The 26,177-nt window shown below is 41.9% G+C and overlaps 2 protein-coding genes and 2 long non-coding RNA genes across 5 annotated transcripts; 2 read left to right on the forward strand and 2 right to left on the reverse strand.

Annotated features, from left to right (window-relative positions):
• The first annotated feature begins 7 nt into the window (after window positions 1-7).
• On the forward strand, window positions 8-10,642 carry LOC138242561 (uncharacterized). The gene is made up of 4 exons (XM_069198097.1): window positions 8-672; window positions 9,965-10,174; window positions 10,322-10,482; window positions 10,574-10,642. Exons 1-4 carry the CDS (start codon window positions 93-95, stop codon window positions 10,640-10,642), a joined length of 1,020 nt encoding a protein of 339 aa, XP_069054198.1. The 5' UTR covers window positions 8-92.
• On the forward strand, window positions 10,567-16,270 carry LOC138242346 (zinc finger protein 271-like). Its single transcript, XM_069197842.1, has one exon. It carries the CDS (start codon window positions 10,690-10,692, stop codon window positions 11,959-11,961), a length of 1,272 nt encoding a protein of 423 aa, XP_069053943.1. The 5' UTR covers window positions 10,567-10,689; the 3' UTR covers window positions 11,962-16,270.
• A 53-nt stretch (window positions 16,271-16,323) lies between these two features.
• LOC138242371 (uncharacterized) lies at window positions 16,324-17,620 on the reverse strand. Its single transcript, XR_011191525.1, has 3 exons — window positions 17,117-17,620; window positions 16,657-16,721; window positions 16,324-16,404 (listed from the first exon to the last, which is right to left on the reverse strand). It is a non-coding gene; the product is annotated as an uncharacterized lncRNA (long non-coding RNA).
• A 436-nt stretch (window positions 17,621-18,056) lies between these two features.
• LOC138242366 (uncharacterized) lies at window positions 18,057-19,166 on the reverse strand. Of its 2 annotated transcripts, XR_011191518.1 has the most exons (4): window positions 19,074-19,163; window positions 18,783-18,809; window positions 18,546-18,650; window positions 18,057-18,159 (listed from the first exon to the last, which is right to left on the reverse strand). It is a non-coding gene; the product is annotated as an uncharacterized lncRNA (long non-coding RNA). The 2 variants fall into 2 exon arrangements; XR_011191519.1 differs by lacking the exon at window positions 18,783-18,809 and having other exon boundaries at window positions 19,074-19,166.
• Between the last annotated feature and the right edge of the window lie 7,011 nt (window positions 19,167-26,177).

Consider the following 26,177-nt stretch of genomic DNA (forward strand, 5'->3'; position numbering starts at 1 on the left):
ACCACGTTTCGCTTTCTGTGTTCAAACCTACGTGTTTACAGCCACTGCAGCTGCAGGAATTGTTTGTGTTTTTCAGATCGACTCTGAAAAAAATGGAGAATCTGTTGCTTAATATGGAAACTGAGGCGCACTCTTTCGTGGAGACTGTGCTTAAATCGATCGTGCATGAAGTTTCGGAAGTTTTCCGAAACCGGACAGATGATTCCGAGAAGTCGATTGAAGAAAAACTCCGCCGGATCTCCCAGGTTCTGGGGAGACGGGTCTTGATTAAAATCATGTCTGTCGACAATGTTTTCGGTGCCGAAATCGCGCAAATGAAACAGGAAAACGAGCTTCACTGTTTCGTGGAGGTTTTGCTCAAATCGTTCGTGTATGAAGTTTCAGAAGTTTTCCGAAACAGGATGTCTGACTCTGAGAACGAGTTTCAAGACAAACTCCGCAGCGTCTCCCAGATCCTGGTGAGTCGGGCCGTGATTAATATCACACAGTGTGTGGAGGACAGTTTCGGGACAGAAATAACGCGAATGAAGGAAAACGAGACCTTTAAAGTGCGATTGCAGCTGTGGGAGAAGGAGTCGGGAGCAGGAGGAGATCAGGGAGGGACAGATCATGTTGGACTCATGCCTCCCTGTGAAATCACTGCAGAAACAAATGAAGAAACGGAGCCGTCGGGTAAGTGCAGTGACTTTTAATTAGTAACGTTTGTGTTTAAAAACGGGGTTTTTAAGTTCCTCACTGTTGAAACTGTAGTGGAGAGATGCAGAGCGAAGTAGGAGAGGTTTGTGATGTTGCCGAGGGATTATTTTCTGCGAACTAAACTAGTTGTGGTCTGGTTATATTCTCATTAATGTTATTGCTGTTCTTTAAATGTGGACAGAAATATGTCGTCAATTGATACACTTTCTCCATGTGAAAGCCAATTTAGGAGACTTTGGAGTCTTGGAAATATGTTTGTGGGCAGATTATTTATCGACGTGGCGGTAACTATCCCTCTGTGCAGTGTTAATGTACTGCATTGTACAGCAGTGTCCAGTCAGCCAGTGTGTCTGTATGAACCCCTCTCTCTCAGTGCAGTGTTAATGTACTGGAGTGTCCAGTCAGTGTGTCTGTATGAACCCCTCTCTCTCTCAGTGCAGTGTTCATGTACTGGAGTGTCCAGTCAGTGTGTGTGTATTAACCCCTCTCTCTCTCAGTGCAGTGTTAATGTACTGAAGTGTCCAGTCAGTGTGTCTGTATTAACCTCTCTCTCTCAGTGCAGTGTTAATGTGCTGTAGTGTCCAGTCAGTGTGTCTGTATTAACCCCCCTCCAGTGCAGTGTTAAATACTGGCAATTTAGACAGAACAAAAGTTTTCGCGAAATTACATGCCCGACTGTCCTCCGCTGCCCTTTTCAATCTTCTGGAGAGCACAAAAGAGTCTTACGGAAATTATTTTCGGTAACTTTGTTCGGTCAGCTTCTCCTCCTAGACCCTGTTAATTGCTACGATGAGTTGCTTTGTGCTCTGTTTTGCCATGTTCTGAATATAGTCTGAGGAATACCCAACGAAGAAGTGATGTAGCTGGTGTAGTAAAGCAGGCTTAATTATTATAGAACCACTAATATCAAGACAGCGCTTGCTTTCCCCCCACAATTGGAAAGTAAAATATTATTTTTTACGGTTTTAAAACTTGCATATTTTATGTAAAACAAAATTACATAAATTCGACTACCTTTGGTTCGGGAACAAGTAAAGGTTTATTCCCTGCCGGAAAGAGAAGATACAACATTTCAGCTGTGGAAGAAGGTTTTGACGCCTGAAGAAGGCTCCACAGCCGAAATGTTGTTTCTTTCCTTCTCTTTTCAGCACAGGAATATACCTCTACTTGTTCCTTTGCAGCCTACGCATACTGATGCAGCTCCCTACTTGAACTACTTTAAGTATTCATGCTGTATGTATTATTTATATCTGTAGATTATGTAATGCTTTCAGATTCATCCTGTTTGTGTTCTAGGTACAATGTTTTGACGTACAGATTTGATTTCGCCACCCCATTTTGGTGAATATAATATTGGTTAACCTGCAGTATATTTTGTAGATGGAATATTTAATAGTAGACATATTCAATAGTACAAAGCTTTGAGGTTCAGCCTAGTTTGCATTGAAAGAAAGCGAATGAATGATTTTCCTCCTACTGTCATTTGTGTACTGGGATAGTCGAGTTGAAATGTCTTTAGTAACACAAAGCCGCGGATAAACAGGGCGGTATCACCAAGTTTTCCCTTGTTTACTTCGGCCGTTTGGAGTCGAGTCTGCTCAACACAACACAACGCGTCACTCCCTTTTGGTTCAGGGATAGACGCGGTGAGATTCAAGTTCATCAGCCTGCGAATGGAAGAAGGATAAAAAACATATTTAAGAAATTCTGTCCACATGCACTCAGTCACTGCAAAAGCAGCAGCAACCACAGGAAGCGTTTTGACCCGCGTAACAAACCGGTGACGTCACTTGGGGGGTGTCCCATGCCCCCCTTTTTGTAACGGTGCCTCTCAAATCCTTATGTACTTGAAGTCCACACTTCTTATGCTGTGTCGTGGAGGTGTGGACCTGGAGGAAGGGCTTACGGTACAGTTTGAAAACTGGGACATGGTCTTATAATGTTAGTGAATAGGGAGGACAAGTTATGCCATGGATCAATAAAAAAATGTGTGTTGAATGTCTTTTAAACCCTCTAACATTGACACAAGAGCAGGATTTGTGGCTTCTGTGGTTCGGAGCCTTGCATTGTCAAATGTGCTCATCTGTGTGACAGTGAACCCTTTCTCAGTCTGTCTGGGGGGTGGGGCTCAAGCTACTGTTCCTCAATTTAACATCTGAATCATCCTCACTACCAGATAGGGCTTCAGAGCTCATGAATTTAAAGTGAATATTTAACAGGTTGTGATATGTACAGTGGTGTGAAAAAGTGTTTGTCCCCTTCCTGATTTCTTAGTTTTTTGCATGTTTGTCACACTGAAATGTTTCAGATCATCAAACAAATTGAAATATTAGACAAAGATAACACAAGTAAACACAAAATGCAGTTTTTAAATGAAGGTTTTTATTATTAAGGGAAAAAAAATCCAAACCTACATGGCCCTGTGTGAAAAAGTGATTGCATTATACATTTGTATAAAAAATTTCAGATTAAAACAAAGATTTTGCATATTCTTTGTTGTATGTATATATATAGTTCAGCCACAGAACCAGGAGAATATGTCTCCTTCTTATAATAATTATTGTGGTTTTGTTTTTGTTACTGAGAGATCTTGCTACATAGTGTGTATATATATAAAACCATTTTCTGTTGCAATTCAAGGTTCTGGATCGTACAAAAAATACTTTTCCTTGCTGAAAGTCTAACACACAAGAGAGAATGGTGATATACATAGAAAAATAGGTACCAGATGATAATTTGTAGCCGCTTCTTGAATATTTATCTCCCAAGAGAGACTTTTTTTGTGGAAACTATCAGGTTTTGATTTACTATCATGTGAACTCGTGCTCTTAAGATGGTAAGAGATTGCATCTTGTATTGCATGTAATTAAATGGTAATTCTTTTATTTCCTCTGTTTCCTATATTGGGAAAATAAAGTATATGCTCAGTAGAGGGGCAGAGTTTTGAGTAGTCTCTTGGTAATTTTCTCTAAACACTTAAACAAACAAGCAGATAGAGATTCTTCATTCGAATAGTAAGCTCTGTGAATTTGCCCCCCCCACAGACAGCACAAACAATGAAACTCACCTCATTCGTTAGTGCTGGGATTGTGCCGGTTTGTGCCGTTGAAAGTAGCGTTTTTGCTGCTTTCGTTCCCGAGATATAGCGCCTTGTTTTTCCGTTGATCACGTGACCATGCACAGTGACTTTGACCTCCAGTAACCCCGTCTGCCGAGTTCAAGCGCTCTGTTACCGGCGCAAGAGTAACAATTCTGCAACTCTGTTCCTCTGTTTGCCCAGGTAGGGGGCGGCGGTGGATTTTGCATTTAATATCATTATCTTCTATGTGTTTGTGTGAATAGGAAAATTACATTTGTCTCCAATATCATACCCGTATCAGAAGAGTTTCAGGTGTAGCCTTAAAAAGCGAACATTAGCAAACAATTGTATGTTCTTACAAAGAGGCTTTAATGAACAAGTCTTAATACCTCATAGCATTGTCCTTTTTTAAAAAGCTGAAGAAGTAATCAGTTTCGTATTGTCTCCTTCTTAAGTAAACATAGGCATCAAGGGATATGTGAAGATTTTTATCTGTGTTTCTGGTCAGACCTTGGTATAGAATACAGCGTGAGGGCACACCTTGACCACTGAAGACACAGATTTGATTGTCTTTGTTAGATCATCAAATTTATCCCAGGTGAAGTCATGTCTTTTGCAATATGCAATGTAACGACCCAGGACAGGTGGGCAGACCGCAGTGACACCTCTTAATTTGAAGGTCTTCCAGTTTAATTCCAGGTTATGTGGAAAATCTGAAAGTTGACTCTCAAAGATATTTTGAGACTGGACAGTGTTTTCTTCATGACTCAGCCAATCTCCCATGTCACCAATTTGAGAGAGACATTTGGATTGGCTTAATTTAATTTGTTTCTGTACAGCCTCCTATAGCCCTGTTACTCCTCTTGCTCTCAGCGTATTCAAATCTACAGAAACAAATGGGATATTGCGTGACTCCACAATGGAGGGGACAACTTGGCGATGAGCGCCGACTCAGTGCTACCACACTAGGCACTGTTAAGAACACTTTTGCTATGATTTCTGAAATGTTACATTCAGCCCTCACTTGTTGTAGCCCTGACTATTTTCGTTGCACCAAAAATGTCCCTCAAAATTTTAGCTCTTAGAACATAAACATCTTTGTGCACACCTTTCTGTGCCAAATGTTTCACCAGTTGTAGATGCTATCTACAGCCTGATTAACATAGCTGCTATAAGACCTGCTATCGCAATAGGCCCTGCATAGGCACTGACATCAAAGGCACTAGTGTTCAGTACACTCACAGTGTCTCCACTCACCTTTACTGGGGGCAGGTCTCTGCTGCTTCAGTTCCTCATCAGAGCCTCTACAGCCTTTTTCACAGGAACCGAACAATCTATGTTGTAACCACTCAGAACAAGGCACAAGATAAAAAGATGGTTTCCGTTTTTTAGGTAGTGCTGGATGTCTCTGCCTCTCAGGTGGTAGCACTGACAACGGCCCTCTCACAGTGCTGGGAAACACTATGAGCACCCATTGATATTCTCATACCTCCTATGTGTGCTAGGTGCTTCATAAGGAACCTGTCATCTCGCATTGGCAGAGTGTCATGCTTCAGCACTGATTGTATTAGGTTTTTGAAATCCGCCTCCTCATTGGCTGAACTTGCAGTAATGTTCACACTTTTGAAAAGTGGAACCATTAAGCCTATCCAGAGTGGGAGATAGCAAGCAAGCCTGGTGAGATGAGGAACAATCTCCGGTAGGAAATGCAGGTTATCTCTATCACCACTGTCTACAGCAAGCAACCTGCATTCTTCACAGATTTCTGTTACCCAGTCTTCCAATGCTGTCGGGCATGCATCAAGGGTACAGCTTGGCTCTTGGTCCCCGGCTACACCTATTTCTTCTAGAACTTCATCAGAAGGAAAAGCATCGTATCCTTCTGCTATTTTTTTGTTCTAAGTGTGAGGTTTTAAGTGTGATTTTATAGTTTGCAGTTACTCTGTTATGCATGTATACATTGATTCTTTGTTACCTTTGCAGCCCTGCAGCACTTGAGTATATTCTTTTGTCAGGTTATGTCTGGCAGCACAGCCTGAATGTTAGTACTGTTAAGTTCCTACCCTCCTAACAGTGCCTGTAGGTGATGAATCCTGGAATGAAGGGCAAATATGTAGAATGAGTACTATGGTGCAACAACATACATTGTTTAAAATACAAAAAAACAAATCCTGTCCTCACATCGACTTTCGTAACCAAACAATGTGTAAAATGTTTAACAATGTCAGAATAACAATGAACAATGCAGAGCTTTAATCCAGTACATTTCCTTGGTCTCTTAAGTGTGGTTACAGTGTAACACACCAAATGATGCAATTTTATACCAACTCTGTACTTCCTTAATATACTGTTATGTGAGGGTATAACTTAATAAAGCTCACAAAACTCATTTTTTCCCATTCTATGCTCTGTGAAGGCAGACCTTAATCTATTGTCAAATGGTTAACTCTACTACATTTACTACAATAGTGGAATCACCAGTTTCGTGCCTGCTGCTTCTGGGACATGATACAATCAATGTAAACCGTGCAAACATTCCCAAAGATGCTCAGAACTTCTGAGGCAGGTACTTCAATGTACATTATAAACCCCTCTCCCCCTCTACAGGTAATGGGGACTTCCCTCCACCGCGTAAATGAAAATAACTAAGTTTTTTACATTGTTATGGATTACAGTTTAAGTGCACATCAAAAAGTCTCTGTATATGTAGATAGAAATTGATAAATTAATATTTTTTAGAGCTGCCTACTCACGTTAACTGCAATACCAAGGCCCATCACCACTTCTTTCGTTTATGATATGTTTTTAAAGCATTGCATTCACCACTTAATCATTTCTGCTTTCACATCAGCAATTTCTAACATGTCAGAGATTTTTTGGGGTTCAGTTCTCCTTGTAACACTTACAGAAACAAAACATTACAATTTAAATTCAGAAGTGTGACAAATCCTTTCAAGTTTCACTTGCATGTGTAGAAATATCATGATAACGGCAAATGCAGCTTACTAATTTTTGTAGTATTCCCCGCGATATAAAACAAGTTTCTCAAATATCTTTACTTTAAAATAAATTCATGGGAACGTCAACGTAGCATCATAATTACAGTATAGCATTTCTAGTTTGTAAAGTAACTTACGATTTGGATGAAGAGGTCTTCGCCAGAGATGCAGATAATAAATCAAACATCAACTGCAAAGGCTGGGGTCAGCTGATCAAGAGATCACAATTGAAAGATCTGGTGGTCTTGAACTTGCGGTTTTTGTATGGTGCCGACGGCACAGAGTGACGTCAAGGCCAGAAAAAGAAGGCGCTATATTAAAATGTAAAACATCCACCCCCACCCGACCAGACAGTCGGAAAACAAATTGCATCTATTGTTTTCATCACATCTAGTAATTTAAGTACTGAGTGTGTTGGTACCTGTAAACGTCCTTGTAGTCATATCTTTGTATTCAGAGGTCAAGGTGTGCCCTCATGCTGTATTCTACACCAAGGACTGACCAGAAACACAGATAAAAGAACTGTGAGCTAATCGTTTCATGTTTGCGCATAAGACCCCTGTAAATACAAACATGTGGATAATGCCAATTTTTCAGAGAACCTAGATATATGTTAAATTCTGTTCTGTGAAAATAAAAATATTTTCCAATATTGCCGCGGTGTTCATGTGTGAGAGGGTAAGACTCTTGTTTCTCGGATGTGTTATTAACTTGTGTAAACTTTGTACATAGTGCCCCTTAAAAAAGTCCTGAAGTCCTGGTTCTTTTTCACTTTGGCTTTGCATAAAAAAGAGCAACAATGGTTCAGAATGGTACGTGGCTCGACAGACAGGTTGAATCTTCACACGTCCCTTGATGCCTGTTTATTTAAGAAGGAGACAATATGAAACTGATTACTTCTTATGATTTATTATGACTTCACCTGGGAGAAATCTGGCGATCTAACAAAGTTCTGGTTCCTTTTCACTTTGGCTCTGCATAAAAAAGAGCAACAGTGGTTCAGAATGTTGCAAATTCAAGTCTTTTTAAATACGTGGCTCGACAGACAGGTTGAATCTTCACACGTCCCTTGATGCCTGTTTATTTAAGAAGGAGACAATGTGAAACTGATTACTTCTTATGATTTTTAAAAAAGCTCACCGCTACGAGGTATTAACATGTGTTCGTTAAAGCCTCTTTGTAAGAACATACAATTTCGCATAATGTCGCTTTTTAAGGCTACACTTGAAACTCTTCTAATTCGGGTATGATATTGGAGACAAATTTAATTTTCTTGTTCACACAAAAGCATAGAAGATAATGATATTAAATGCAAAATCCACCACGGCCCCCCCGTACCTGGGCAAACAGAGGAACAAAGTTGCAGAATTGTTACTCTCGCGCTGGTAACAGAGCGCTTGAACTCGGTTGACGGATTTACTCGAGGTCAAAGTCACCATGCATGGTCACGTGATCAATGGAAAAACAAGGCGCTCGGGAATGAAAGCAGCACAAACGCTATTTTTAACAGCACAAACCGACGCAAACATAGCACTAACGAATGAGGTAAGTTTCATCGTTTGTGCTGTCTGTAGGGGGGCAGCTTTACGGAGCTAATTAACCCCCCTCTCAGTGCAGTGTTAATGTCCTGGAGTGTCCAGTCAGTGTGTCTGTATGAACCCCTCTCTCACTCAGTGCAGTGTTCATGTACTGGAGTGTCCAGTCAGTGTGTGTGTATGAACCCCTCTCTCTCTCAGTGCAGTGTTCATGTACTGGAGTGTCCAGTCAGTGTGTCTGTATGAACCCCTCTCTCTCAGTGCAGTGTTCATGTACTGGAGTGTCCAGTCAGTGTGTCTGTATGAACCCCTCTCTCTCTCAGTGCAGTGTTCATGTACTGGAGTGTCCAGTCGGTGTGTGTGTATGAACCCCTCTCTCTCAGTGCAGTGTTCATGTAAATGTCATGTATTATTATTATTTCTGTAGTCTTACTTTTTACACGGTAATTAGGTTTCTGTAAAAGCTTGTATATCTAAAATCACGTATTATCAGAAACCCACTTAAACCCTCTTATTCCTCTGTGCTTAAACAACCCAAATTGATTGCGAGTATACTAGACGTGTGTTTGTGTAGCTTAAAGCTTACAGCTTTAGCTTGAAGCTTTTAAGATCACATGGCCTCAGCTATCATTACTATGCTAATGTTACTCATATATACATCCATACCAGACCCAACGCAGATGTGGCTGTCTCTATTCTAATTGCATCTCTGACATAAGAACTTGGATGACTCAAAATGTCCTTCATCTTAACTGTGACAAGACTGAAGCCATGCTTATTGGCACCACCCATCAACTTTATAAAACCCGTAAGAAACCCTATCTGTAGATGGTCTTGTACTTGAGCTTCAGTCTAAACTGAAAAACTTGGGGATGATATTTGACGTTCGACCCACATGTGTAGAATGTTGTCAAAACATCTTTCATTCACTTCAGAAATATTCCTCGACTACACCCTATGTTATCACTAACTGTGGCTGAAAAGTGTTGTCTAATCTTGAATCGACTAATGTAATGCTCTACTCTCTGGGGTTTCAAAATCCCCATTGAACAAACTCCACAATTATGTCCACAATTTGGCAGCCAGAATCCTGACCAGGTCTAGTGCAAGTGTTCACATTACTCCTATCCTGGAGTCCTTGCACTGGCTTCCTGTCAAGTTTCCTGTCGACTTAACAGTCCTCCTGCTCACCTATAAGGCTCTCCATGGCTCGGTACCTGTCTGAGTTATCACCCTACTCCCCACCTCACAACCTTCGCTCTTCTAATTCTGCTCTCCTTACTGTCCCCCAAGCCCGTCTACATTGTATAGGTGACATGGCCTTCACCTGTTCTGCCCCCAAGCTCTGGAACTCTCTCCCTAAGGATATCGGAGAGTCACCTTCTCTAAACTCCTTCAAATCCAGACTCAAAACCTTCTTCTTCAGAAGAGCCTTTATTTAACTGTTCTTTACCCCTCTGCTCCTACTGTACTTAGTACCACCATCTACTGTCTCCTCTAACTGTGTATTCTCATCGTGCTTATATTGTGTATTTTTTGTTGTTGTCATTCTATAAAACGCTTTGAGAAGCCACCTTTAAAGGTGCTATATAAAATAGTTTTTTTTATTATTATTATTATTATAAAGGTCTTGTTTTCTTGTCCTGTGTTTACAGGCTCAGAGGCCAGTACTCTCTCTGAAGCTGGGGAAAGGGCTCCTCTTGAACAGCAGCACAGTGAGGAGGAGGAGTGGGGCTCCAGTCTGATGCAGGAGACAGAGCTCACTGCCGCAGAAGGGAAAGAGACACTCAGTGAGCAGCACACAGAGAGCAGACAGAGTGTCAAGGATCTGGACTCTGTGCCCACGATGAAGACAGACCCTGAGAGTGAGACTCCTGGGCTCTTAGTATGTGATGATTTTACAGAGAAGATGAATAATTTGGACACAATCAATATTAAACAAGGTTGTAATGAACTGGGCTGCATCTCTATACAAGAGCACAGTGAAGAACTGGATGTCTTTAATCTTACAGAGCAGGACATGGAGCCCCAGTTGATTGACTGTGCAGAGCAGCAGACTGATGTACCTGGTGAAGAGAACAGTGTTGAGATACAGCACCGAGAGGAGAGTCAGTACAGGGAGGAGCAACAGCAGCTCCTGCAGGGCTTGATAATTAGGCCTTGTTCTGTTCAAGTGGAGAGACTGTCATTGCAGAGTCTAAAACAATCATATGATCCCTTAGTATCTGATGACTTTACACACAAGTTTAATAATCTGGTTACAGAGAAAATTGTTGAAAGTTTTAATGAACTGGAGAGTGTGTCTGTTCTTGGGCAAAGAGAGGAACAACTGAATGAACTGGAGGGTTTAAGTCTCAGAGAGCTGGAGAAGGAGCCCCAGATGATTCACACTGCTGAGCAGCACACTGAGGGACATAATGAAGCAAACAAATCTCACTTTCAGCACACAGAGCAAGACCATTCCATGGAGCATTTGCAGAATAAGAGACCCCAGCACGATCAGGGGATGAGGAAGAATCACTCAAGGCCTTGCTCAGATGGAGTGGACAAACTGATATTATGGCACAGGGAGGAGCAGCGTTTCTGTCAGTCTAGCATTTCACAACCCTACCAGCACCTTCACACAGGAGAGAGACCATTCAGCTGCAGTCAGTGTGGGAAGAGTTTTAGTAAGTCAAGAATCTTAATTATCCACCAGCGCATTCACACAGGAGAGAGACCGTTCAGCTGTAGTCAGTGTGGGAAGAGTTTTAGTCAGTCAAGTAGCTTAATTATCCACCAGCGCATTCACACAGGAGAGAGACCGTTCAGCTGTAGTCAGTGTGGGAAGAGTTTTAGTCAGAAAAGCCACTTACAATCACACCAGCGCATTCACACAGGAGAGAGACCTTTCAGCTGCAGTCAGTGCAGGAAGAGTTTTAGTCAGTCAAATAGCTTAATTATCCACCAGCGCATTCACACAGGAGAGAGACCGTTCATCTGCGGTCAGTGTGGGGAGAGTTTTAGTCGGTCAAGTGACTTAAAAACCCACCAGCGCATTCACACAGGAGAGAGACCTTTCAGCTGCAGTCAGTGTGGGAAGAGTTTTAGTAAGTCAAGTAACTTAATTATCCACCAGCGCATTCACACAGGAGAGAGACCGTTCAGCTGTAGTCAGTGTGGGAAGAGTTTTAGTGTGAAAAGCCACTTACAATCACACCAGCGCATTCACACAGGAGAGAGACCTTTCAGCTGCAGTCAGTGTAGGAAGAGTTTTAGTCAGTCAAGTAGCTTAATAGCCCACCAGCACATTCACACAGGAGAGAGACCGTTCAGCTGCAGTCAGTGTGGGAAAAGTTTTAGTCTGTCAGGTGACTTAAAAACCCACCAGCGCATTCACACAGGAGAGAGACCTTTCAGCTGCAGTCAGTGTGGGAAGAGTTTTAGTCAGTCAAGTCAATTAAAAAGGCACCAGCGCATTCACACAGGAGAGAGACCATTCAGCTGCAGTCAGTGTCGGAAGAGTTTTAGTCAGTCAAGTAGCTTAATAGCCCACCAGCACATTCACACAGGAGAGAGACCGTTGAGCTGCAGTCAGTGTGGGAAGAGTTTTAGTCAGTCAGGTGACTTAAAAACCCACCAGCGCATTCACACAGGAGAGAGACCATTGTAGCGGCAAGGTTTATTAAAATACAGGAAGTTTGCTGCTCCCTTGCCAGTCTCTCTCCCCCTCATCTCAAGTGGTGCTTGATACAGAGAGGCCATTCCATTTGGTTCACATTTAAGGTGTTTTTCTAGCTGATAGTGTTCTGATAAGGAACAGCTCCCAAAGCTGAGACACATGAATGGTCATCTCTGGTGCCTCACTGTCTGGGAGATTCCAAGGGAGAGTCTCATCCCAAGTGGTTTACAACCCCAAGGTCAGAGTTCATGGTTACTCATCCTCACACGGGGCACCAGTAAATGTAGCCATCCTCTCACGAGGCACCAATAACTGTAGGGGTTTGTGCATTTACTGGGACAATTGTTAATTGTAGCAGTAATTCACAAAATGATTCTCGAATGCCCATGGAACTTTCAACCAATGAGCGACTGTAGTTCCTCCTGGTAAAACTCCAGCTCCTCCTGGACATCCTCAGACTCAGCTCAGACAGTCATGTAACGGCCAGTGTGTCCCAGTGCCAGGACTTTTTCTTGTTCTAAGAGTCAAGAACGGAGGTTGCCAGTGCGTAACCAAGGGATCCACCCGAGGTTAGCCCAGCAGCAAGCCTCGTGAACCCACCGCGAACGCTCACCTGATCAACGAGTGAACTACGGTCGGAACTGTGGACAGCTGAATGTCAGTATTCAGGACTCGCGCCACATCGGGAACGAACCGGTCTTCTTCCTGTCTAAAGATTGTGCAAACTCTGCTAGTTTCAGCCAACACTAACTAGCCGGTCTTCAGAGAGCATCAGCAGCGCACCGCAGCAGAAATCTCTCCCTCCTTCTCCTTCTCTCACGTCGAAACAGCACTGCCTGGCACCGGGCCAGAGAGCGCCGATTGGACACAGCAACAGCCTGCCACTGCTTCTTTGCGTCCGCGGGAGATCTGAATCCCCACAGAGCGGATGAGTATTCAACATTCTGCATTACAGCTGGAGAATTCAATTGTTACCTCAACCTGAGTTGATAGCAATTTAATTCCTATGAGTCATGTACTTGCTTTTGAGTATCTAATGTACAAGTTGTAACAAAGTTCATTTACAAAACAGTCTAAATGAATGATATTACAGAATGTATGTCCCTCTTGGTTTGTAGCTCTTCGTGATTGAATATATACCTTTTGTAAACTGCTAACCCCCTCTATAAGATCTGTTATGATTATGCACATTTTATGTATTAATAAATGTATTTTCGTGTATTAGTATCCACGTGTGTGCGTTGTTTGAGTTATCCTACAAGGTTGTTTCTAATAGCCATCAGAAGAATAATTTTTGTGACTTGCTGCTACAATTAATAATTGTCCCAGTTAAGTGCAAAACCCCTACATTTCCTGGTGCCTCGTGAGAGGATGCCTATAGAGTGAATAACAGGAACATGTAAGATGATTAATATACATTAATATACCCATCCACTCGATTCAGGGTTGTGGTGGAACTGGAACAATCCTGGCAAGCAGTGGGTGCAAAGCACTATCGCAGATAATGTGACACCAGTCCATCACAGGACTCACTCACACCATGGCCAATTTTCATAGAAGCCCATTAAAATCCATGTCAATACAAAACAACAGACCTCCACCTCCATAGCTTCCATGTTTTACAGTATTTTGAGAAAATCTGGAATGTATCTTTCTTGCATTTTATTTGTGTTTTATCAGATGTTTAATCTTAAACTAAGCTGTAATGCCCAGGTCAGCAGCTGTGAAGGGAGACGGAGAAGTTTTTCATTTTATCTGTGGGAAAGCCAATTCACAGTCCTTCCAAAGACTTGAGAAGACTGCATGAAAAGTAAGCAGAATAATATATTACTTTAATTTCTGTGGTGTCATGCCCCACACTCTACCTCGGAAACGCCGTTCTATCCCTGTCACACCCCACACTCTCCTTCGCAAATGCCATTGCATTCCCAGAACCACTGTTTCATAATCTCATCCCTGATTGAACCCATCAGATTCCTCAAATTCTCACTCCCTAACCAATTATCCAATCACACCCCTTTCCTTTCAGTATATAAACTCCCCTCACACACATTCCCACGCTCACTATTGAGAAGCCTCTTGTAGTATTCTCCAGTGCGTGTTTCCAAGTCTTTTGACTGATCTCCTGTTACGAATCTTCTGCTTCCGCCTTTTGACCTCGCCTTCTAATTTTGACTTTTGGATTGTTTTTTGATATCTCTCGTTGCCGGACCCTTTGCTTCCCATATCGACCCAGCCTTTGGATTTCGTCTTTGGATCGTCCCTTTGCTACTCTGCGTTCTGTGGGATTCCGGTCACGCATAAGGATCCTCCAGTTCTTTACCTATAGGTTCCCTGACACAGACGAGGGGAGTCCTGGTGTCCGTGTGGCGGCGCAGCTGGTGAAAACGCTCCCTGTGCTGTGTGTGTTGTGGGCTGCCGGTGTTTCCAAGAGAAACGGGTTGTTTGTGTGGGAAGATGCTCTTTCCTCAGGAGGGGAAAAGTCCGTCTGGGGCTCAGCTGGAAGAACCGAGCAGGAAGGAAAGTTCTGGAAGTGCGTCTCCTCTCCGTCTGCTTCAGTCCCAGTTACTGCGACACCAGGACAGAACAGGAGTGACGAGCGAGTCCTCTTTCCCATACGGGGTATTAGTGGGCGTTTTTAGGAAACAGGACAGAGAGATAGAAAAGGACACCAGTGAGAAAGAGCCCTGAGACTGACTGATGAATCTCTCAGTTCTTGTCTTGATCCAAGTTGTACCCCGTCCCAGTTTAAACTGGTTTACAATGTGGGATTTCTGCACTGACACGACCCTACATGTGTCTCCACAGGAGGCGGGAGTCCTGTAACGTGTTTTTAGACAGAAACCCGCCAGAACAGACACATGAGAAGCGACCTGGAGGAGAGGTCAGAGCGGGGACAGTTTCTGGACAAGTATAAAAACTGGGAACTTCGCTTTTTACAGCAACACTTTCTGATTAAAATGTCCCGTTACTTCACTCTCAAGAAAACTATTTAAAAATTCCAGAAATGGATTAGTCGGATGATGTCCCATTTTATTAGAAAGAGATTTGATCTCCTGACTGTTACTCTCACTAATATAATAGTCTGTGTTGTTATCAGTACAGTTACTCCGACACCGGGACTCATTACAGCTCATGACATTAATTACAATTAATTAACTCTTTATACTGAGTGCCTTTAGTCGTGAACAGAGGTCCGTCCAGTTTCTATGCTCTGTATCCAGTACAGGGTCACGTCTTTCACATTAATGAAATGTAAAGAATGAAAACACATTGAAACAAGCAGTAAAACAGGGGAATTTATTAAAATGAGACTGTATTAAATACGAGTGACCCAGTGGGCAAAAGACGTATAATATACGTCTATTAAACGCATACCTTAGACGTATAAATGTGGTCTGCAATTCGTCTAGAATGAAATTCTAATATACGTCTATTGTTATACGTCAATTATACATCTGTTTAGACGTTCATTATACATAAATGGTTGGAGTTCTATTATACAGATACATTTAGAGGACAATTATACATATATGGTTGGAGTTTTGGATAACTTTAGAGGACTATTATACGTATATGGTCAGAGGTCTATTATACATCAAAGACAGGTTTTACAGGTGTAGAAACTAGTAAACCAAGAAATGATTTGGTTTCAAAATTTATTCTGAAAATACACATTCACATCTGAAAATATGTATTTCAAATTATACATTGTATACAATCAATCAACAATCAACATATGGGCAATAATCATAAAACAAACACAACTAGTCTTAAACTTCAGCTACAAATTCTGGTAACATCAATATACAGTATAGTAATGACAAACACAAACTAATTACATTAACACACTATCTAACTCAAAACCACATTTTGATTCAAATATAAATTTTAAAATGCACAACTTCTATATTTCCAAGAAAAAAAAATATTACAGTGGAAGTTAAGACGATTTTTGTCCACCATTTGCACACCCTGTCTAATTGTCCTAACAGAACCAGAAACCTATTATTTTCAGTGTCCAGATCTCCTGACTCCCTGCCTTGCATATGCATTCTTCAAGTAATACATTGCGTGCTCCTTTATTTCTTCTTCTGTTGATGTAGGGTGGGACTTCAGCACCGCAGCTAGGAGAAAATTATATAAATCAAATAAATTATGATTATTATCTTCTTGAGTATAATCTCAAAAATGAACCATTAAGGTTTACTAAGCCCAAAGCTGAAATAAACGGATACAATTTGGCTTGCATCATAGCAGTTGAATAATAAAGTCTGTCCTAATTAAAGAGTACCCAAAGTTTGAAAGTACAACATAGAATATGAGTTAATTACTCTATAAAGATTTGTGTCTCCCAGGCCCCTCTTTTGTTGTTTATCTTCTCGGTTTGTGCCAGCGAAGTTGAATTCTGTCATCAGTTCATTTGTCATAAGTCTGAAAACCAAATTTTCACTGAGTTTAGACATTTTTTCAAGTGAGTTTCCACTCAACATTTATTTACTCAAATATTTAGGATCAAATGTAGTACTGTAATCCTTATATTTTAAAAGACAATTTTGCAGTTTTACACCTTGCACATTCAGTAGTTAACACATAGGTATCTATAAGCTCAATTCTGTGGATATGTTAATTTGATCGAAGTAAAAATGTAATGTAAAAACATTTAAAAAAATCAATAAGCAATACCTTGACAAGACTGTGAAAACACTCTCTCTGACATCACTGCCGCCTACTCTCTGAAGTTGGTTTATCTAGAAATAATATTATATTAGAAATAATATTAGAAGCTATTTTTACTACTAGATCTTCATTAATCAACTAATCAGACATACCCATTTACACATTCATGGAACAAACACATTTTCACATATTAACTGCACTTTTTTGCAGTATTTTCTCAGTCTAAAAATACAAAGTGACCATTTTTCAAAGTAAAAAAAAATTGTAGTAACTTTTTAGAACATGAAAACAATTTATTTTGCCATTAAAGGATAAGCAAGATTATACATTATAAACTAAAAATATGAACGTATGCCAGAGATGGATCATATTAATCAGATGTAGGCTATAAAATTATGACCTATCTGAAACCTAGAATATTAGTAGTGAATATTTTCGACACCACAGTGAGAATTCAATATCATACCAGCAGGTTTTGATTGTCCATGCTGTCAAGTGCTTGCTCGTATGCACAGAACTCTTCCATTGTGGTCAGCCTCCTGATGTGGAATTGGGAGTCCACCGGTTCCGTGGACCTACCCAAACGCCTCAATTCATCCCTCATCTCTATCAGGAGGCCCAATACCCGCTTCTGAAACTCTGAAATAATTTACATTTTATGTCAGCATTTAAAAGGAATTGGGTTAGGATTTTCTTACACTATTGTCACATTAGCATAACTGTAGTGTTGCTAATGTGCTACATGCAATTTATAATCTTAAAAAGTAAAAATTCCCACATCTGTAGTTCATTTTAACTGTACTTCCTTCTGAAGGAGGATATCTCTCTCTCTTCTCTTCTGGTCTGGATGTGGTCTTCTGCCTGGGAGACTCTGAAAAGAATTCAGTTATGGAAAACATTTACTTTATCACACAACTTAATATTTCAATTTAGTCATTTAGTCTGTAATTGAACTAGGATTCTATAAACAATGTCAATTAAACTCCATTGGTGTATTTATTAAAAACATAGCTTCAATTTTGAATATGTTTGTGTCGTTTGTAGCATTGTGGTAAAAGACAACTTATTTTTATATTGTATACGAGCCTACACATAATTAAAATACATTCTGTGTAAAACTATAATATGGGTAGTTTTATTTATTACTTTATACAATAAAAAAGACATACTTTTTGACAGTCTTCCAGGATCATTTCTGCCATCTGGCCAATCCTGGTTTGATACTAGAAATTAAAAAGTTAACAATAATCTCATACCTATCAAATGTATCATTTGCAGAGGGATCATAAACTATTCTTAAATTTACTGATTTAATATGATACAAGTAATGTACTATTGTTCATGTCTACAAAGCCTTGTGTTAAAACATTTATAAAGCCATTATTTCCTCACCTGATCGGGTGAGTGGGAAGCTGAGGTGACTCTGGGGTTCAGTTGAAGACTTTGGTCTTATAACTTGCTTAGGGCTTCGAACTTTGCGTGGTGAGGTCACAATTTGAACTACCTGGGCTGTTAATATAATATTGCAGATTAATTTAATATTTAAATATGGACGTAAAATGTTCACCAGTCCAATCATCTTTTAATATAATTCACTTATGGTAGACTTAGGAAAGTACAGTGACATAACCTCAGACGTAATAAAAAAAAAAATAACTTGTGAATTTCATCTCAATTTCATAGAGTAATTAGATGTAGGCAAAAAATGTAGTAATACCTTCAGGAATGTTGAAGCCAGAGCTCGGCACCGTTTTTTCCTTGGGGAGGTTCTCACCCTTGATGGTTGGGCTTCAATAACATAAAGAATAGTGTTAACTTGTCTTTAAGTATGATTGATGATGGTTATCTTCTAAGGACATTAAGAAAACATTTTAACTTTAATTCCAATAACCTACCTTTAAGCGTACTTGAACAGCTGAGTGAGCTCTGGGAGACACTCTTCCTAGGAGAGAATCTCAGTTTGGGGGGTGGCACTGGCAGCTTCAGTGGCTTCTTCTTTTCTAAACAGAAAAAATATGGCAGTAAAATATTTCATATCAAATTAAATTGTTTAATCAACTTGATCTGTAACTTTTTACAATGAATTTATTTCCTTTATTTTGGGAACTTTAAAGGCAGAGAAATGGACGTACTTGGAGTAGCAGCATCAGAATCAAAGTCTGTAATATAATAGAAAATTATCATATTTCAATATAATACTGAAAATTAGTTTAACATAGAATAAGCTAACCAAAATTCTTACCAATTTCCATGATCAACAAATCTGATAAGATTTTTAACATTTTCATACAGAGCACCTTTCAAAATGACTTATTTTAAAGGGTTGTAAAAAAATCAATAACAAGGTACAAGCTAAATGAGGCATCAGTTGATATTAATAACTGGTGAAAAATATAGCTATTGAGATTGTTACTTTTACATACCATCAACGTAATCGGAGAACACCCGCTTCTTACTTTTGCGTTTTGGATTGGGTGTCTCCTCCTCGTCTTCAGCATCCGTAGCAGAGGTGGTTAAATCAAAGTGATCACACTCTGATTTCTTGTCTACAAATAATTATATTTACATTACATATGATCAAATATGAAAAAGGTATTGTTGCACTGATGCATGTACATAGACAGTTACTGTAAATATTCAATCGGAATTTATAATAATTAACAGGAATTTGCTCTTATTTTCAAAGAAAGCTATACCTGATGTATGTTTAACTTGAACGAGCTTGAAGGTAACCCAAGTATCTTTATTAGGGTTGGCCTTCTCTTTGTATAGTTTTGTGGCCTACTTTGGATCACAAACTCTCTTCGGGCATCCACCCAGTTTGAGGGCAAGACTCCCTCAACCTCCCCCTCCTGCTCTATCCAAACAGCGCGTGTCCACATCACCTGAAACAGACATACACATTTTAATTTTGAGTCTTAATTCAGATTGCGGTGCTGATTACTACACTTGTGTTCGCTTATAAAGATAATACTCAATAAAAACACATAATTCAATAATAAACATTATGCTTTATGTATACATTTGTAGTTAGATGGTATTCACTACATGCAATTCCTCACAAACTTTAAAATTTAAACTTCACCATGAGAAAAGAGCAGACTGAAGCATCCTGTGTGAATCAAAGTTGCAACTTCTTCATGGAACAGGATTATGTTCTATGCCATGAAGAAGAGGGAAAAGGACATAACCAGCACCATATGGGAGACACACTACTTTTCTGTGCAACTCTTTTACAGAGAGGAATTTCTCCCTTGCATGCACCTCCAGACTATTAACATATACAATATTAAGCAGTTTTGACTCACATGGTTCAGTGAAGAAGTTACAAGTCTGAGTCTGTCGTACAACATCACATAGAAGACTTCTGTCTGCTCTTTTCTCCTTCACAAATGCAAAGTCCTCATTATCCAACAGGAAACAAGTCTTTTTGTCTTGACGAAATATACATCCGTGAACCAGATGCTTCACAGTTGCTCTGAACTCTTTCCTTCTCCTTCATTCTCTTTACTACTTGAGCTATAGGGCTATGACTGTTCCACACTAGTTTCTTCAAGGACTGTAAAACGTTTTCAAATGGGAATGCAGATAATTAAATTGTACCACATCCTGATGTAGATGTCTCAAACTGTGAACATTATATACAACAAATGTTGGTCCATACAAATGCTGAGCATTGTCAACAAAGGTATCAGGCAGTTTTGGGGCATAGTTGAGATAGGCATTTCTCTTTCTTTCGTCCGAGTCCAACATAATGGAAAGAGCAACTGTTAGCATCAGAAAATGTGTGTATAGTTCCTTTGATACAACATTACGAAGCACAATGGGGCCTGTATACAAAAGGAACTGGCGGAACTCTGTAGCCTTCCATCTGTCAAGCTCTGAGAGGGATCTTGGCTGTCTTGCAAATTCCCCAGGCATCTTTCCGCTAAGAATTTCCAAATTATCAGAAATTTCTTTCCTCTGCCTGACAGTCGACATTTAGGTGGTCCTTGCTTTAAGAAAATAAGAATTCTTTTGCCAACACCAAGACAAGCTAGATGCAGGTAGTCAAGGGAGAATTGGCTTGCACCCAATTCCAGCAGCAGCTAAGGGAGAAAGTCTTTGTTGGTGTTCCTTGTACTCAAAGTTCTTGAATTGTTCATCTGTACGATCATTACATGCCTCTTCCCCTGTGGAAACAGCTCTTCCCTCCCAGCTCCCTTTAATTTGGCATCTTTCACAGCCAAAGTACGAATTGTGCCCTTTGCAGCATTTCAGATATGAGCTTGCAGGGGCATCACATATAAAAGCCTTCACAGTAACATTAAATACTCTATCTTCAAAGTGAATGCCATTATTGGTGAGTAACATTAACTCCTCTAAAAAGTCACTCACATAATCATCCACTGATTCAGGCTTGGACCCTCCACAAAATAATGCTACAATGAAAGGCTGGAATAGGTGAAAAGAGCACAAAATAGGCCAAAATTGCACAGATGTAGATTTGAAGAGAGGAACTCCATCAACATCGATACGCAGGTCTACAGAATGCATGCCTTCTTGGAATGTTTTAGAAGAAGATATGTTTTTCAGGATTCCTTTCTTTAATCCAAGGTAAATGTACTGACCACCGCATTTATCACTGATTTGCACTTTATTAGGTGTTTGTAGGAGAGTCATGCAATCCTTTGGAAGCTTGTGCCCTGACGTCTCAATATCTCCAATAAATCATTGAAACACTGTCTTTTACAACCATGCTTAGCAGACCAAGCTACAAGTTCGGTAGATAGATTTGGCCTTGCTGGGTCAGTCTGTGCCTCTTCTACAAGGTCAGTAGATTCAGGACTGAGGTCAGTTACATCAGATTCATCAGTGTCAGACATTTCAACCTCGTTCAAGATTTCTTTTTCAGATAGAATAACTTCTTCAGTGTACCCATAGTCATTTGAATCCTGATGTGTAATGTCATCATTGACACTAGCACCCATATCACCAGACGATTCTTCCACCCTAACCCTAACAATACGACAGTGCTTTACACAGAGAGTGGTAGGGGTGTGATGTCAGAGCCTGACGTCAGTGCTTTACACAGAGTGGTGGGGGAGTGATATCATGGTCATACGACAGTGCTTTACACAGAGAGTGGTGGTGGTTGTGTGTCGGGGCTGTACGACAGTGCTTTACACAGAGAGTAGAGGGGGTGTGATGTCAGGGCAGTGAGACAGTGCTTTACACAGAGAGTGGTGGGGGTTTGATGTCAGGGATGTACGACAGTGCTTTACACAGAGAGTGGAGGGGGTGTGATGTCAGGGCCTGACGACAGTGCTTTACACAGAGAGTGGTGGGGGTTTGATGTCAGGGATGTACGACAGTGCTTTACACAGAGAGTGGTAGGGGTGGTGTGTCAGGGCCGTACAACAGTACTTTACACAGAGAGTGGTGGGGGTGTGATGTCAGGGCCTGACGACAGTGCTTTACACAGAGAGTGGTGGGGGTGTGATGTCAGGGCCGTACGACAGTGCTTTACACAGAGAGCGGTGGGGGTGTGATGTCAGGGCCGTACGACAGTGCTTTACACAGAGAGCGGTGGGGGTGTGATGTCAGGGCCGTACGACAGTGCTTTACACAGAGAGCGGTGGGGGTGTGATGTCAGGGCCGTACGACAGTGCTTTACACAGAGAGCGGTGGGGGTCGAATGTCAGGGCCTGACGACAGTGCTTTACACAGAGAGTGGTGGGGGTCGAATGTCAGGGCGTGCAGGTGGGCTCTCAGGAGATTCTTACCTCGTTTCACGAAATTGCCAGGGTGCCTCAGGCGTGTGATGGGACAAATCGGCGCACAGATTTGGCGATGAGCTCAATCTAGTCCGAGCTGGTTGGTTCGCCAGTCTTGGTCCTGCGGCGCTTGACCTCCATTTTGGGGCTGGATAACGTCACTAGTTTGTCAGAAGGGAAATACTTGAAATTGGGGGGAATTTTAAGGAAGAGTAGAACAAGTAACAAGTAGATTTGAATGCAGGACAGCTCCAGCCCCTGAAGTTATACTTTATAGTATATTTATAGAGTCTAGTTTTTTCACGGTTTATACTGTTTCTGTAATGTTTGTCATAATAAAAGGGGGAACAGTTTGCCATATGCAATCGAATGTGAAACTCTTTCTTCACGGGCGGGAGGGCCTGTCCAGGCTGGTGATGTGGCCTGTGATTTGCTGATACTCCCCAGCGATGGTGGGGATCCACAGCCCCTCAGAGGAACCTGAAAAAAATGTCTCAGAGCACCCAGGGGCTCGGCTTGGATTTTTCCCAGTACGGGGGCTGCAGGCGGGCTGGAGTCTATCCCAGCATGCAGCATGCAGCAGGCGCAAGGCAGGGGACACCCTGGACAGGACACCTGGGACAGACTACGAGCCCACCAGCCTGTCTTTGAGCCTGGGGAGAACATGCGAACTCCACACAGACAGCACCTCAGGTCCAGAATTGAGCTCAGGTCTCCAGGCCATGTTGACCACTGAATAACGCTGCCGCGCCCTGTGCTTGACTTATAATTTAAACAATTTGTTTTCAATATATATATATAAGCAAATGTTTTTATATAAAATCCATTGGCCCTGCGTGCTGCACATTAACCCCTCATGCAGTTTCCCTCCTGTATTGTTTTTAAATCCAATCCAGACATTTGCCACTGTTCTTTATGAGCCTCTAACGTCATCAATTACTGTTTTCCGTTCCTGTTGCGCTGTTAGTTTAGCTCGGTGATCCGATGCAATTACAATCGGTGGTTTGCGGGTGTGTTTTGGTGAATCACCGACCTAAACTGATTGGATTTAAAAACAATACAGGAGGGAAACTGCATGAGGGGTTAATGTGCAGCACGCAGGGCCAATGGATTTTATATAAACAAATTGTTTAAATTATAAGTCAAGCTACCCCTATTTCGAAATAGGCTGGTAAACACGCCTGTTTTAAACTGTTCAGACACGGGTCTCTTGCCCAAACTGAACCTTGTTTCCCAGGGGGTTCAAATTCGGCCGAACCCCCTTGCAGTTCGGTACCGACAGATAGTAGCCGGGTGCGGCATCTCAGGTCGTTTCACGAAGCTATTGCAACAGGGGCTAAAGACAAGTAACAATTTAATAACCGGCCGAGCTCAGCTGCTCGCTGAAAACTTGTTTCGTTATTGGACGATTCGTGGGCGCTACGGCGTGTAATTCAATTCAATTCACCTCGATTGGTTTTGCTATAGCGCCTGTTCGTGTGAACACAGCGTTCACCCCAAGAGGACACCCGCTAACGCCCTCAACCAGGCGCAGAAAGCGATTTAATTCCCCCCAAATTAACGATCTGGGAGTGAGCCCTGTAGGTTTGGTACGACAGTTGTGCCGCCGAGTGAGGACCCCCATGTGCAACGTTGTAATTGCGACACAACGGGGGGGGGTGTTTTTTTTTTCCTTCCTAGATGGGCAGAAAGGCGCTTCTCTCAGCTCTCGGACTGGAAGAAAATGTTTTTTGAAAACATTTTTTTCGACGTTCAGGTCGTGAAGTTTGGAGTGGGCGGGGCAGGACGGCCAGAGTCACGGGAGACGTCTCTCGCCCCCGGCGAGGCCGGTGTGACGAGAAAAACGAGCAGCACTGGGTGAACCGAAGCCCCGACGAGACACCTCCATCACTGTCTGCTGCTGCTGCTGCTCGGGAGGGCAGGAGGCCGGGCCGGCAGCTGACCCCGGGTCACCTGGCAACGCGAGGGGTGTTCATTACACTAATTTGAACGTCGCCATGGGCAGCTCCGGGTCGGGTTACACGGCGAGAAAGAGCCTCCAGCCCGGGATGAAAAATAAATAAATGTTGCTCCCCTCTCCCTCTATGCTCTATCAAGACGTGGGGTCGTCGGGACACGGAGAGGGTGTATTTTTAATATCAAATGAACGCGGCACCACAAGACACGACCTAACAACAACATTCTTGACGCAGTACTCCACCGTGACCGCTGGGTGCCGCTCTGCACACATACTGTGGCCCTCGCATATCATAGCCTGTCTCTCAATAATAATAATAATACAGTGTGTGATCTCCTGTCCCAGCCTGAGGAACAGACAGTGAGCCCGTCTCTCAATAATAATAATACAGTGTGTGATCTCCTGTCCCAGCCTGAGGAACAGACAGTGAGCCTGTCTCTCAATAATAATAATACAGTGTGTGATCTCCTGTCCCAGCCTGAGGAACAGACAGTGAGCCTGTCTCTCAATAATAATAATACAGTGTGTGATCTCCTGTCCCAGCCTGGGGAACAGTGAGCCTGTCTCTCAATAATAATAATACAGTGTGTGATCTCCTGTCCCAGCCTGAGGAACAGTGAGCCTGTCTCTCAATAATAATAATCCAGTGTGTGATCTCCTGTCCCAGCCTGAGGAACAGACAGTGAGCCCGTCTCTCAATAATAATAATACAGTGTGTGATCTCCTGTCCCAGCCTGAGGAACAGTGAGCCTGTCTCTCAATAATAATAATCCAGTGTGTGATCTCCTGTCCCAGTCTGAGGAACAGACAGTGAGCCTGTCTCTCAATAAAAATACAGTGTGTGATCTCCTGTTCCAGCCTGGGGAACAGACAGTGAGTCTGTCTCTCAATAATAATAATACAGTGTGTGATCTCCTGTCCCAGCCTGAGGAACAGACAGTGAGCCTGTCTCTCAATAATAATAATAATACAGTGTGTGATCTCATGTCCCAGCCTGAGGAAAAGACAGTGAGCCTGTCTCTCAATAATAATAATAATACAGTGTGTGATCTCCTGTCCCAGCCTGAGGAACAGACAGTGAGCCCGTCTCTCAATTATAATAATACAGTGTGTGATCTCCTGTCCCAGCCTGAGGAACAGTGAGCCTGTCTCTCAATAATAATAATCCAGTGTGTGATCTCCTGTCCCAGTCTGAGGAACAGACAGTGAGCCTGTCTCTCAATAAAAATACAGTGTGTGATCTCCTGTCCCAGCCTGGGGAACAGACAGTGAGTCTGTCTCTCAATAATAATAATACAGTGTGTGATCTCCTGTCCCAGCCTGAGGAACAGACAGTGAGCCTGTCTCTCAATAATAATACTAATACAGTGTGTGATCTCCTGTCCCAGCCTGAGGAACAGACAGTGAGCCCGTCTCTCAATTATAATAATACAGTGTGTGATCTCCTGTCCCAGCCTGAGGAACAGACAGTGAGCCTGTCTCTCAATAAAAATACAGTGTGTGATCTCCTGTCCCAGCCTGGGGAACAGACAGTGAGCCTGTCTCTCAATAATAATAATACAGTGTGTGATCTCCTGTCCCAGCCTGGGGAACAGACAGTGAGCCTGTCTCTCAATAATAATAATACAGTGTGTGATCTCCTGTCCCAGCCCGAGGAACAGACAGTGAGCCTGTCCCTCAATAATAATAATACAGTGTGTGATCTCCTGTCCCAGCCTGAGGAACAGACAGTGAGCCTGTCTCTCAATAATAATACTAATACAGTGTGTGATCTCCTGTCCCAGCCTGAGGAACAGACAGTGAGCCCGTCTCTC

This window comes from Lepisosteus oculatus, chromosome 14, assembly GCF_040954835.1.
Source record: "Lepisosteus oculatus isolate fLepOcu1 chromosome 14, fLepOcu1.hap2, whole genome shotgun sequence".
NCBI classification, from domain to species: domain Eukaryota; kingdom Metazoa; phylum Chordata; class Actinopteri; order Semionotiformes; family Lepisosteidae; genus Lepisosteus; species Lepisosteus oculatus.